General features: G+C 45.0%; 1 protein-coding gene across 3 annotated transcripts; it reads right to left on the reverse strand.

The window, feature by feature from the left end:
* Positions 1-805: 805 nt before the first annotated feature.
* CCDC181 (coiled-coil domain containing 181) lies at positions 806-12,912 on the reverse strand. 3 transcript variants are annotated; one of them, XM_054163220.1, is made up of 6 exons: positions 12,740-12,912; positions 5,950-6,113; positions 4,383-5,363; positions 2,657-2,803; positions 1,910-2,064; positions 806-1,211 (listed from the first exon to the last, which is right to left on the reverse strand). In XM_054163220.1, exons 2-6 carry the CDS (start codon positions 6,088-6,090, stop codon positions 1,049-1,051), a joined length of 1,587 nt encoding a protein of 528 aa, XP_054019195.1. In that variant the 5' UTR covers positions 6,091-6,113; positions 12,740-12,912; the 3' UTR covers positions 806-1,048. The 3 variants fall into 3 exon arrangements, with proteins under 3 accessions (XP_054019195.1, XP_054019194.1, XP_054019193.1); XM_054163219.1 differs by lacking the exon at positions 12,740-12,912 and adding an exon at positions 9,106-9,174; XM_054163218.1 differs by lacking the exon at positions 12,740-12,912 and adding an exon at positions 8,970-9,054.
* Positions 12,913-14,711: the final 1,799 nt, after the last annotated feature.

The raw sequence follows: 14,711 nt of genomic DNA on the forward strand, positions 1-14,711 counted from the left end.
TGGCTACAGGAAGGAGGAAGGCACCTGTTACACATGCTTCTCATTAGCAGGGGAATTTTCCATTTCACATCCATTCCCTTTACCTGTGCTGTCAAAAGCTGCAATGCCACCTTCCTATCACACACCAGTACTCTCTCTCTGTGCCTACAATTAACTCCAAAATGTTAAAAGTACTAATGGCAAGTTGGCTTTGCAGCTGCCACACTTCTGTTACAGTACTTACAGAAAACACTTTGAGAGTGGAAAAACAAAAGCACAAGGCCAGATCATAAACTCTGTTGGACAGAATTGCCCTCATCTTCCATTACCTTCATGATTTCATGAGTGACCTCAGCATATTCTCAGACAGGAAGTCACAAAATATTTAGGTGGGTGGGGTGATGTAATTTATTACAATAAACTTAGCAAACAAGAATGTGTATACAAGGAATTCAGCTTCCTTGATATTTGTAAGGGTCTTGCATCACTCAACCTTTTAATTACATGGAAAATTACTGATTACTCACAGAAATAAGTTGCAAAACCTGTAGCACATTCACATACACATTAGCCTTCAATAACCACTTTTCCTGAACTAAAATCAAATAATCTTCTGGTCTAGCCAGCATCAACAGCTGGTTGACACAATTCAAAGTGGTACAAGCAATAGCATTTTCCAACAATGTAACACCTTCATCACAAGCAGCAGCAAACAGCAATAGTAATTCAACATTTTACATACTAGCCTGCATCCAGGAATTCAGGGTGGAGGTGAGTATAAAGTGCCTTCTAAAGACAGGACCGTGTGTTTGCCACCCTCATCTACAGATCTCGCACGCGTTTTGATTTGGTCAAACTAAGAAGATCCCTGAGTTATACATAAAAGCAGGCTTGTCAACAGAACTGCAAATAAATAGATAGTAAAACCATTGTCAGTGAAAGTAATCGTTGAACTTGATTAAAAGCTTTAAAAACACCACAAAAAGTCAGTTGCTGCAAAAGGAGTGAAAGCTCAAGCCATGACAATGAAGGGGGTTGTCACAAAGAGCATTATGCTTACGTCAAACTTTCAACTGTAATGGTCTGTGAAGCGAAAGGATTTGGGCTCTGAATTAATACAGTGGATGTTCTGCAACTGCTTTGCTCTTCTGGCTTCTAACCTAAGCTGCCTTACCCTCTCTTTAGCAGCTAGTTCTTCTGCTCGTTTTTCTTCTCTCTTTCTTTTTAGCCACCTGTGGAAAGAGAAAGAGGACTGACAGTCATTCATTCATTCATGCCCCCATTTAGAGTCACCTGCCCTGTAGGATCAAGTTAGGTGTGGCTGAGCCAGTTTAAAAGCCTGACACTCCTAAACATAGGAAAGCACTGTTTTTCCATCCCAGTTCTCCTGATTCTGCACCCACTTTTACCTTCCCACCTCTTTGTTAAATTGATTCAACTCATGGACTCAAGTGAACCACCATCATTTTACCAGATTAACTTTCTGCTAAAATGGACTGGATAAACCCAAGCCTGCTCAGGAACAGGCAAAAAGGGGCAGGGGCAGAAGGATCTCCTTTTTTTCAGAAGCAATTCACTATTTCAGCTAAAGTTCTGTCAAATATTTCCATAACAGTGAACAAACACATCAAGGAATCAATGTGGTTTTGCTAGTGTTGGTATATTCATGCAGGGGGTGAAAAATAAACCATTGAGGACTTAAGCAGTAAAGATGCAGCATAAACTATATACATGGAATCACAGAATCATTGAAGTTGGAAAAGACCTCTAAGATCAAGTCCAACTTTCTACCCAACACCTCCACGATCACTCGACCATGTCTTGATGCGCCCCCATCTACTCACTACACCACTCCTCCACCATAACCACAGTCTTAAGCTGAGAAGACTACAAAATTTCCAAGTACTCCCCTAGGAATGACCCTACTCACTCTTTGAAGGCTCTGTTGCATTCCTCAGTTCTTGGGAAAAGTGCGATTCCCTCAGCTTGGCGTCTCAACATTTCTAGCTGTTTTTCTTTCATGTGTTCTTGGTGCTTTTTCTTAAGCCATAACTTGAAGGCTTCTTCTGGATTCCTGCTCTTATCCTATGTTAAAAAAAGAAAGAAAGAAAAAAGGGACATGTGCATGCAAGGATTATAATTAAATGTACTTTTTATTATTCACATCATAATAATTCTTTGAACTCTGCTGTGATCTCCTATGCACAAAACCTACTTTATAGGCAAACTAGAGCATATATACATGATCAAGCATTCAGAGCAGTATGTTATAAAACCCACTGAATTTAGTTTTAGCTGCCTCACTGCAGGGCAGAGGAACTTCAGAGCATATGATTCTTTTAGGTTTGGCCAGGACATGCATTAATTGCTTGACAAGTTCTTCAAAGGGTTTTCTGCCTGTTCGCTGCAAGGTTCAATCAAGTAGTGCTGACGAAAAGGAGCATCCCCCTATCTCTGACTTTATGGCTGTTAACTTCACACATGCAGCTTCTACAGCACAAGCCACTCTGCCAAGCAGAACAATCCCAGAGATGCTAGGCAGTCACTGCAAAGAGTGTGACAAAAACATTTCCTATCCCTGTTTATTCTCATATGCTCTGAACCCAGGCTTAAAATCTGGCTTTCCTATTTAACAAGAGTACTACAGATTCCAGTCCTGCATTAGGACAGATCTTACTTTGCTGTTCAAGTCTTCTAGCTCCTTTGCACGACGACTTCGCTTTTCTTCTTGCACTTGCTCTTTTTTCTTCTGTAACCAAGCTTTAAAAACCATCTCATTCTCTTTTCTCTTCTGCTCTTCTTGTTCCCGTTTCCTTTCTTCTTCCTTAAACAGAATAAATAAGTGAATAAACTTAGTTTTTAAGAGAAGCATCTTAATTTGAAAGGGCTTTCATAGACAGCAAGCCATTTGAATTCCATGGGAGACCAACAAAAATACTGAGGAAGCAGGAATACTCAACAACTGCATCACAGTTGGTACTTATAAGGAAGAAATGAGTTTGAGCACTTCTGCAGTTCATGTTACATTTAGATGCGTTCAGTCTAACTCTTTGTGACTGCTCCCATTTCATGATACATCTCAACTCAATGCCATTGAAATGTCTAAGTGAGGACTTCAAGAATCAGACCTGCCCAGGATCTCTGGCTTAAAATCAGCTAAAACATGCATTTTAAAAATGAATGCATTTCTCAGGCTTGCTGGACCACTAAAACTCTAAAGGACATTTAACTACCTATGGACTGCAGTCACTACCTTATAAACAAGGATTTTTTGGTTTTCTGGCTGTGACTCATGGAATTGTTCTGGTTGGAAAAGATCTTCAAGAACATCAAGTCCAACCATCAACCTAACACAACTCACAGCTATTAAACCACACCATTAAGTGCCATGACCACACATTTCTTGAACACCTCCAGGGATAGTGACTCCACCACCTCCCTGGGCAACCTATTCCAATGCATAACCATTCTTTCAGTAATATCCAACTCTTTTCCCAATATCCCACCTACACCTCCCCTGGTGCAACTTGAGGCCATTTCCTCTCATCCTATTACCTCATATTAGAGAGAAGAGACTGACCCCCATGTTACTGCAACCTCCTTTCAGGTAGTTGTAGAGAGTAATGAGGTGTCCCCTCAGCCTCCTCTTCTCCAGAATAAACAATCCTCAGTTCCCTCAACCGTTTCTCACAGGACTTGTTCTTTAGACCCTTCACCAGCTTTGTTGCCCTTCTCTGGACAAGCTCCAGCAACTCAACATCCTTCTTGCAGGGAGGGGTCCAAAATTGAACACAGTTATATTAAAAAAAAGAAAATACTAAATTTCTCCTGTGAGCAAGGCACATGATCCTATAGCATCTTGGTTTAACCTTCTGTGTTTGGGTTTTTTTTCTTTTAAGGAAAAGAGTTTGGGAGATTCTGTACAAACTCCAGAGAATTGTTACTAGTGCTTCTTTTGTCGTGGAATGCTGGGATTGTTTAGCCTGGAGAGGAGGCGGCTCAGGGGAGACCTCATTGCTCTCCACAACTACCTGAAGGGTGGCTGTAGACAGGTGGGGCTTGGTCTCTTCTCTCTAGCAACCAGCACCAGAACAAGAGGACACAGTCTCAAGCTGCACCAGGGGAAGTTTAGGCTGGAGGTGAGGAGAAAGTTCTTCACAGAGAGAGTTGTTAGCCATTGGAATGTGCTGCCCAGGGAGGTGGTGGAGTCACCATCCCTGGAGGTGTTCAAGAGGGGATTGGATGTGGCACTTGGTGCCATGGTTTAGTCATGAGGTCTGTGGTGACAGGTTGGACTCGATGATCTTTGAGGTCTCTTCCAACCTTGGTGATGCTGTGAAAACTGGAGTAAATGCCCTGAACAGTCACTGTGATCTACTTGTTGCCTCTGCATCTATCTTTACCTCCTTCCTCAGTTTTTCCTTCCTTTGTTCCAACTGCTTGCGCAACTCTTTCTGTCTGGGAGAAAGGCAGTAAGTGGTGCTTCTCACAGCCACATTTGCAGACTGTGCCCTTGGTGGAGTCTTCCGTTTTGCCACACCTCTTGCAGCACCAGCAGCAGAATTTGGGCGACGCTTGGGGTTAGCCGGAGGCTTAGGGAAATACAAACACTCTTCTCCGCCTGCACCTTGAGAGCAATGTGCTCCTGGCCTTGCTGGAGGAACTTCCCTCATTCGAGAGGCAGGGTCAAAAGGACCACACTGAGACGATTTTGGAGATGCATGCTGAGTTTCAATATCAGTAAAAGAAACACTTATTGGGGGCAGAAATCCCTGGCTTTCAATATCACGTAAACTCAAGAGTTCAAACTTCCCATCTTTTTCCACGAGGACTTTACCATCTCTCTTTTCCTCATCCTTGCCAGCGCGTGGTGAAAGCGACGTGCTTTCCCCTCCCTTTTCATGAGAAATGTGCAACCGAGACAGCCTGTTTGAAACATCATCTCCTCTTGCAAGGTCAGTTTTACAAGCTTCAGCCTCTTCCAGAGGAGGGACTTCAAGATCCACCAACTTATCCTTAAACTTCAATTTCCGTTCTCTTTTCTGATCCACCGGAGCCTGGTTCTCCAGCATTTTGTTGGCTTCTTCGATCTTTTCCAGGATGTAACGCTTTATTTCTTCATCCTCTTCCTCGTCCAGTTCCTGCTGGTTTTCCATCTTGGATTCCTGGATAGAGCTTTCACTATCAGTATCAGATACATGGTCCCCCTGTTTAATATCAGGCCTGCATTCCAAGCTTTCTTCATTGGAGGGTCTCACTTGTGCATCTACATCTGCCTCTGAAGGCTGATCTGGATTTTCTTCCATTTCCTCGTTGCTTTCCTCCAAGTTGTCCACAATTGTAACAATTTGTGCTTCATTATCCTCTCCATTTTTTTCATGATTCTAAAAAATAAATCAAAATAAGCTAGTCTACTTTCCCAAGAAAGAACAGTCACCAGAAAAAGAGAAAAGAAACAGCAAGAAGGAAGAGCAATACTTGTGTAACATGGCAGCATAAAACCAGAACAATGTGAATCACAGAATCATAAAGTCATAGAATCATTTTGCTTAGAAGATATCTTTAAGGTCATCAGTTCCAATCTTCAGCTGAAGACCACCATGGCCATTAAACCATGTTCCAAAGTGCCACAGGTATTTCTTAAATACCTTCAGGGACAGTGACTCCACCACAGCCCTGGGCAACCTATTCCAATGCCTGACCAATTGTAATGAAAGGGACGCAGAAGTACTTTTGAAACAGGCTTATTATTTTCAATGAACACTGGATTTTTCTGCTTTAAGGCAATTATTGCCAAACTAAGCCATTCACTAAATTGTTTTTCATCACAATTCCAAATAACCTTCCTTGTCAAAATTCAGTGACTGTACCTGCACATTTCAAATCATCCTGAGTTTTGTGCTTATGATTTCAAATATTGCTGAGGTTTGTTTTCTTCATGAGACAACTAGCATTTAATTTAACAAATACCTCTCTTTCACCAACAGTTTCTTTTTCTTCTTCAGAGGTTAGACATTCATGGTCTTCTTCAAAATCATCCTCATATTCTCCACTTTCTACTGAATCACCCATGTCTGCTGGATCTCCTTGGTCTTCCTTTTCATCACTCATTTTGGTGATGTTTCAGAGTAATGCTACAAAAAGGAGAGGGGAAAAGCTGGTTTAAGGTTCTAGGGAGATGCAAATATAGAACATCAAACTTGTAAGCAGTATCAACATGAACATGGCAGATAGCAGCTCAGCACCTCAGGATTAAGGAACACCAATGGTTTATAAACACAAATGGTTTGTGCCCTTCCAGCTCTATTAGGGGGAAATGCGAGTCAAAGCAAACCAAGGTGACAGGCTGGATACAGTCATGATCATGATCAAACTGAAGATGAGCCACTGTAAGGATTGAATCTTTTAAACACCCTTTGGACTGCATAGTACACAGGTGCCAACAGCTCCTAAAGGGTGGCTTAAATGGCAGTGCTCAAGTTCCAGGCTGACTGCTGCCCCCCTTCACTCAATAGAAAGACCTGCTTCCATCTGAAGACACAAAAGGGTTAAGGATGTGTGGAGAAACACATCAGCCTAGAGAGGTAATTCTGCTCTATGTATGGCTTCAGCCACTGATCATTCTTGAGCTGTTTACAAAAACAACATAAAAGAAGGAAATGTTGAAATGCTGATTATTCAAAAGTTCCTATTCTCTTTGTGCCCTCTGCTGTAGACTAGAAGGTGCCACTTCTGAGTGTCTCTCTCTAGCAGCACAAGTCTGCCATTTACAGCACCCTACAAGATCATGATCTGAGCATTAGCATACGGCAGCACAACGTGAGATGTATGAATTAGCTCTGACCCTGGATGGCCCTCAGCAAGACCATCCTGCCCTTCCAGACAAGAAGGGTTGCACCTGGACTTTCCAGTCTGCAAAAGCCCTCTGGAAAATGCTGCTTAAATTCCTGCAAGCTGTTTTTTATGTTCTGATGAGCATATTTGAGTTCTCAGTTATTTATTCTCAAGGACACCAGCTCAATTTCTTAAAACACTACATTTCATGCTGGATAAGAGTACTGCTCTTTTAGACCTCAACATTTAAGAGGTGTGCTGGTTTTGGCTGGGATATAGTTAATTTTCTTTGCAGTAGCTAGTATTAGGTTGTGTTTTGGAGTTATCCTGGAAACAGTCTTGATAACTCCCACCATGGTAGGGGTTGAAAGTGACCTTCTGAGATCATCTATTCCAAGCACTCTGCTAAAGCAGGTTTATCCAGAGTGGGGTTTCAATCTCTCCAGAGGAGACTTCACAATAATTCAGGGAGGTTTTAAGCTACAGCTGAGCAGTGCCCACATAGAGTCATGGCCTTTTCTGCTCCTCACACACCAAATGTAAGTGGTCTGAGGGTACACAAGAAATTGGGAGGGGACACAGCTGGGCACAGCTGACCTCAACTGACCAAAGGACTGTCCCATACCATATGATGTCATGTTCAGCATATAAAGCTGTGGGAAGAAGGGAAAGGGGACAGAGTTATGGCATCCATCTTTGTAAGTCATTGCTGGAGCCCTGCTTTCCTGGAGATGGCTGGACACCTGCCTACTAATGGAAAGTGGTGAATTAATTCCTTGTTTTGCTTTGCTTGCATACATTGCTTTTCCTTTACCTATTAAGCTGTCTTTATCTCAACCCATGAGTTTTCTCACTTTGACTTGTCTGATTCTCAACCCCATCCCACCAGGAGGGTGGAGTAAGGAGCAAGCAACTGTGTGAGTCTTAGCTGCTCCTTGGGGTTAAATCACAGAAGGAAAAAATGGTAATAAAGCCAAGCACTTCTGCAGCAAACTTCTTTGTATAGAAACTTTATAAATAAAGCTCTCTTTATCTGATCTGGGAACTGTTTACTCCAAACTTGCTTCTTTTAAGCCATCACTTGCCAGGAGAATCACTCATTCACACTAGGTTTCTTCAAGTTTATATTTTCAAAGTTTCTCCAGACTGTTGCCTTGGCTTTCCACACCATGTCTATTTCCATCATGTTTTTTCAGCATCTCTTCTCATAGGATAGGTAATCAGTTTTGCTAGGAAATGCCCCTTTGATCACAAATATCCTCAGTTTGAGTGGTGACATACACCTGAGTTCTTAATGGAGGTTACTTTGCTCTAGTACATACTCAGCAGAAAGGAATGATTTCTCCTTAACTTCATCATTATGCTAAGTGGACATAAAAGCTACAAAGCTGAATTGTGCCCTTAACAAAACACGTTCAGGTCTGTCTGTGACATCCAACACAAATACTGAAAACTGTTCAATATATTTAGGACACATATAATAAAGAGCAGCAGCATAAAAATCAGCCTCTTCTGTTACAATACAAAGTAGTCATGGCTGAAGAGATCATTGCAGTTTAATGACTTTGTTTCAGAAAATCCTGGATCAGTATTCCAGTTGAGGTCTTATGAAGTACAGATTAAAACGTTTCTGTTTCAACAGGGACCAAAAGCATTCAGAAAACTTCAAGTCCTCATTTCCACCTGTTTCTGTTTTAAATTGGGATGGTGGTACATGCTGGGACTGAATCGTTCTGCAAAGCTTACTACTCTCCGTGGTTGTATTCAGGCACAGCTACCACACCAAGAGGGGTGCGGCGATGGACTGCTGTTCCTCTGTATCAAAGCACAGAAACATGCAGATACATAAACTCAAACCCAACAACGCTGCCGGGGGGGTTTCCCTCAGCCCTGCCCTGCAGACGGGGCCAGCAGCACCGAGCTCCGCGTTTCAACGCGGGCAGCGCCGGCAAACAACACTCCCCCACCTTCGGCAGCGCCTCACCGCGCCCATTACCGACACCGGGGAGCGGGCGAGACAGCTGGGTCAGAAAGCGTGAAGGCCAGCCGTGTGCACACCGGCGTGCCCAGCAGGCAGGTGCAGACGCAATTCGCCTCACCTGCTCCCCGCAGGAGCCGGCCCCGCCTGCCTCCTTCACCCCGCCCTGCCCTCTCACCGCAGCCCCGCCGGGTCCCGCCACTGTCCTCGGACAGGGAACGAGGTCCTCCCACAGCCAGACCCGGTGCGGCCCGCGCCGTTGCCATGGCAGCAGCCGGGGCCACCCAGGTGCCCCCCCCGCCCCGCCCGCTCACCTTCCTGAGGTCAGTGCCGACGGTGGCCCCTGAGGACCAAACTCCGCCCAGCCCTGCACGTACCTTTACCCTGCCGCCGGCGACGGGGCAACAACTGGCACAGGCGCGCTGGCGAGGCGGCACCTCCCCGTTGCCATGGAGACGCGCGCCGCCCGCCCTGCTCTTTGTCCTCAATTTTGAGGTGTGAACGCCCGTTAGAAGGAAATGTTTCGGTTGGAAAAGACCTTCAACATAACCGAGTCCAACCTTTAACCCAACACCACCGACTCTAAAACCAGTTCTCTCTACAGCTACCTGAAATGAGGTTGTAGTCAGGTGGTGGTCTGTCTCTTCTCCCTACTATCAGGTGATAGAACAAGAGGAAATGACCTGAAATTGTACCACGGGGAGTTTAGTTTGGATATTAGGAACATTTTCTTTACTGAAAGAGTGGTGAGGCTTTGGAACAGGCTGCCCAGGGAGGTGTCCCAGGAGTCACCATCCCTGGAGGTGTTCAAGAAACATGTGGGCATGGCACTCGGGGACATGGTTTAATGGCCATGGGGGCGTTACATTGATGGTTGGGCTCGATGATCTTACAATCATAGAATTGTTTCAGTTGGAAAATATTTCTATGTCCCAAAGTGCCATATCCACATTCTTTTTTGTTAACACCTCCAAGGAAGGTGACTCCACCACTTCCCTGGGCAGCCTTTCAGTGAAGAATTTTCCCCTAATATCCAATCTAAACCTCCCATGGTGCATCCTGAGGTTGTTTCCTCAAGTCCTATAATTTGCATTACAAAATTGCATTTAATGCTTGGAAATTAAGGGGAAGTAGGATGGGGGAGGGGGTGCGCATGAAGACTTGCGGCCATGAGCTCCTGGGAGAGCGGCAGCAGTGTTGTAGGCAGCTTTCTCTGCCCAGCCTGAAGCCTTTCAGTGCTGTTAAATTATGCACTTGATTGGGAAGCACCTGAGTGAAGGCATTTTTGTGTGCATTGTATTATTCATGCTCTGGCTGCTGCTGAGCAATTTGATCAGACCAGCAGCAAGCAGTGTCAAAATCTGAGCTTTCATTAATAAAGCTAGAGCTCCATCTCCAAACGAGGCACCTCGCTGCATTAATCACACATCACTCCTAGATCTTTGAAATGCTACCAAAAAAAAGGAGGGGGGCAGGGGGGAAGAACAAAAACCACAACTAACTAACCAAGCACAGCCACAGAAACGCCCTACATTAATTCCCTTCTGAAAAGAAAAAGCCACCAGAAATTACCCGGAGTTATCTCCTGGGCTGGGGAGAGCTGGTAGAAGGATCAGGCTCCTTAGCCGAACTGTTGGGAGGAGAGAGCACTTCATAGCCTTCTGTACTGGGAACCTAACAGCCCCACAGACTGTGGATGCTGTGCCCCTGTGAAGAGCAGGCCCCACAGCCAGCCATGGATCTCTAGACCTGCCATGGAGCGCAGAGAGGGTTTGCTATAGGGCAGAGGCTCTCCTGCAAATGCCTGCTGTGGTGGCACCAGGCAGAGGCTGTCACTGCTGCAGCCTGTCAAGGTCTTGCAGAGGGCAGGGCTGTGCTGCCCAGCCTCAGGGAAACAACAGTGGCATTTGAAGAGCTAAGCACACTGATACCTTCTGAAAGGCTCCCAATAAACGTGGTTGTTGGTGTTGCCACCAGTTACCACAGAAAGCCACTAGCTTGACCCTGACAGATATAGTTCAACAGGAAGCAGATACGCTCTCTGGTTAGAAAAACCCAAATGATTTCCACATGCCAGCTCATGTCACAGACTCAATTCCCACCAACAGCACCATCACCACACCAAGGTGTAAGCTTCCCAGTGCACAACATGCCTCTCTGGTTCCCTTGGCCCAGTAAGGGCAGCTCCTAGCAAGGGAAAGCAGCCCACACTACTGGCAGCACTCTGAGATGACCAAGGCTTGTCCAATGCCACGTGGTGCTTCCCAGCACCATGTTTTAGGTGTTGAACCTCCTTAGCCCTCCTGCCAGCGTGTAGGCCTGAGCCATAATGCATGGCACCCCAGGGTGGAGGTATGGGAGGAAGGAAGGAGTTTTGCTTGCTGACAGCATGGATGTAGCACCCATCACACCATCCCCCACACAGCCATGGCCCCAGGTTGAATACACTAGACCAGCAAAGAGAAGGATGAAGGTCTACAAATGCACCAGAAGGCCACACGGTTCCTGGACTAAAGGATTAATACCAATGAAAGAAAATATGGCTGAAAACAGCCATGAATAAGTTAGCAAGGGCATTGATAATTCAGAGTGATGTGGGTAGAGTTACCCTTTCACTCAAAGGAATGTCAGATAGAAAAGCTAAACCACTTCAAGGTGGGACTCAGGTCTCTGAAGATATCTGCCATTATAGGCCACATGCCCCACGAGGAGGTTGGACTCCATGATCTCAGGGTTTCTGCCAGTCTAACACCGTACGGCCAGAGACAGAAATGGGGTTTGGCATTGGTTTCAGTGGGTAGATGACTCCCTGATATTTACTTGAGATAACACTCAGGTACCTGAGTGTTAGCAGTAGTTCCTGCTGTACTTTCAGAAACTTCAACCACTGACCTCACCCAGAGTCACACAGTTATCCTGCCCTTGAAGACAATATGCCAAACTCCTGATTGTCCACGTTACAGACAGGTAGCTTCGACAAGTTCAAACAGAGAGACTGGGCACAATATCAAAGCTGTTCTGCTTTTATCATAAGACTATGCATCTTACAAGCCAGTGCTACCCCTTGCATTCACAAGAGATGTTGTACTTGACTAATTACAAATCAGCATAATTGCAAGACAAGGATCAGACCCCATTGCAGGAGGATCAAGCTGTGACGCTTGTTAATAATTTCTTAAGGCCCAGCTTAAGAATCAAGCATACATTCATTAACCTAGCTGCATTAATTTAGGTTTTCAGATGTTCCCCATTCATGAGGGAGCTACAGAGCATCATTATGAAGAAATGCAATGGAAACAACAGCTAAGCAATGCAAATCTCTGAGGACAAACAAAGCAATGCAGAGTTCTAATGACAAGCCCTGACATGCTGGTTGCTCTTTTCCATGTCACTAATGCATTGTGTTTAGGGAACACTGATTCATGCAGAGCTAGTGTGTCTGACAAAGACCACATAGCACCTGGAGAGCAATAGCAAACAAGCACCTTAACAACGCTTGTATGTTGTGTAGGAAACGCACTGTCACCAGGCACTGGAAGCAGGGTCCACTGCTCCCAGTCTCCTGCCCTTTCCATAATCAAAGTGCCCCCTTTCCTTTCCAGTACTTAGCTACAACCATAGTGACAGAGAAGAAAATGTAGTCATTTCCATGCAGACCCTCTCCCTTTACCTGAAAGCACTACAGAGCAGTCAGCTGTTTCACATGCACACAGCCAGTTCAGCGTAACCCTGCCATGCCTTGGTGGGCTGCACAGCCAGTGCTAGCCCACGGGGACAGCAGTGGGTGCTACAGCCTCTAGCAGCTTTTACTATTCCTTGCTTTTTGGGCAGAACAAGCTCAGCACCCAACCTCTTCCCTTAACTGATCCTAAACCCCAGAAACTATACTACACCTTATCAGCACCACAGCAAGCCCGGTGTAGAGACAGATTCAGTGATAACACTCACCTCCAGCAGCCCTCAGCATCAACTGGAACAAAGAAACAGCTTCAGCATCCCAGGACAACACACCCACCATCCATGTCTGGTATTTATCTCATCTCCCTCAGACTGCACTCTGTGCTGTATTATTAATGTAGGAATTCAGCTCCTTGACAGCAACTGGGGGTCTGTCCCTATTCAGATCTTTCAGCTGTACATGGTGTGGCAGGATGTGATGGGAGGAGCAAGGAGGATTACCACAGTTCACGTGGACCTGCTTCAATTGCAGCCAAGAGCAGCCTCATGGTTCTTGTCACAGCACTTTGCACCAGCACCAGAGACATCAAACACCTCAATCCACCTTAAAGGGTAATGTTATACCTGTATGAGCTACCAGTTACCTTCCTGTCATATGCAAACAGATATTTTAATCCCCTGCACTGTCAAGAAGCTCATCCTCACACAGCTGACTCCTGCATTCACCCAGGGAAAGCAGAGCAATGAAATTCAGGGCAAGCCTGACATGCTGACAGTTCTATTCCTCCTGCATCAGCAATAAGGCTCTCAAGGAAATGTTTAAGAAAGCCCCCCCTCTTCTTCCCAGACCACTTCTTTCCTTTTGTTTTTGGTGTTGTGCAGTATGCTTGTTAGACTGCTACTCACTCCAAACACCACTAAACTGGTATCAGATAGTTGAAACCCACTTTCCCCTTCAGCCTGATGTATACTACCAAGTAGAGGCCATTTCTTCTAGAAGCACAAGAGAAGATGAGCCTTCCAAGGCAGTGAAGTGTGGGTGTGTCAGAATGGGGAGTTCACAGCATTTCTCCTTAGGGCCTCAATTTTCTAATTAGGTCAATGTAAATAGAAAGGTCCTCCTTCATGGCAAACCTGCACCTGCTTTTCCTTAGGCACCCTCAGTGAGACTGACACATCCTGACCACCGTTATTCACTGCATCAGTGAGTGATCTCCCACACTGGACCAGTCTGCACAGGAACTACAGTGGTATTTCTGAACTACTCAGCAATTAAGGATCCTCAATGGAACACACCTGCACAGAGCTCTGCAAACCTACACAAACCAGCCAACAACTATCAGCCCTTGAAAGAGTTGCTTCTCCCTGCATGTTTTGTCTTTTTTTGGCTCATTTCTGTCCCACTCTTTCTAACAAAGATGCTCAAAATAACCTGCAGCAGCAGCACTGTGGATTAGCAAGGTATCACAATACAAACCCACGCTGGCCACACAGAATATCTCAAGAGCATTTTTATTTAACAAAAATAGCTATTCAGTTAGAAACCAACAATGTCAACATGTTTACACAATTTCACAGGAATCAGTAACTCTGCATACAGCTCCAGTGAGGCGCTACAGTCACCTCATCACCGCAGCAACAGCATAGGAGCCTGACCACCATGCCAGGTGTGGTTTCCATACATTATTAGGTCTGAAGACTCACATGCCTCTCCATTGCAGCTGCCACAGTTTCATTACTTTGGTAGAAAAATTGTTATTACTGTGATTCATTAGTTATTTTTCCACTTGCCTTTAATTAACTGGTTTGTTTCCCATCAAAGATTTGTCCTGTATGCAAAACGTGATTAAGATTGGGCTGTGCCTTCCAGTCACATGACATGAGTGCTCCCTGTGCCTTGCTGCAACTGCCATCAGATGAAGGGACTCCAAGGACAGGATATGCACAATCCCTTTCCCAGGGCATATCAACAGCTAGCACTTCATGGCTTCAGATTTTATTGTTAAAAAAAAACACAAAACCTAACCAAAAAAGCCCAAACAAACAAAAACACCCAAAAATGGTAAAGAAAGGACTGTATACATGGGTAGCTTCAAGTTTCCATTTTAGGATAAGGCAGTTAAGTTTGTGTGCATGCCAGTGCAGCTGAGGCTGTTTTTAGGGGGTTGTGTTTAGAAGACAGGCTGCAAACACAGAGAAAGTTTGGGGAGTGGGCTCTCCTGAGCAGCCAGCCTGAAAGTGC

The sequence above is a fragment of the Dryobates pubescens genome, chromosome 8 (genome assembly GCF_014839835.1).
Source record: "Dryobates pubescens isolate bDryPub1 chromosome 8, bDryPub1.pri, whole genome shotgun sequence".
Lineage (NCBI taxonomy): Eukaryota > Metazoa > Chordata > Aves > Piciformes > Picidae > Dryobates > Dryobates pubescens.

Bases quoted from the DNA above. Each gene is read 5' to 3' on its own strand.
- CCDC181 (XM_054163220.1), bottom strand. From the start codon at position 6,090: ATGAGTGATGAAAAGGAAGACCAAGGAGATCCAGCAGACATGGGTGAT. The intron at 2,804-4,382 runs GTAAAGATAGAT...ATTCTGTTTAAG, and splicing joins AGGAAAAACTGAGGAAGGAG to GAAGAAGAAAGGAAACGGGA. The intron at 2,065-2,656 runs GTAAGATCTGTC...TTTTTAACATAG, and splicing joins TAGAAGACTTGAACAGCAAA to GATAAGAGCAGGAATCCAGA.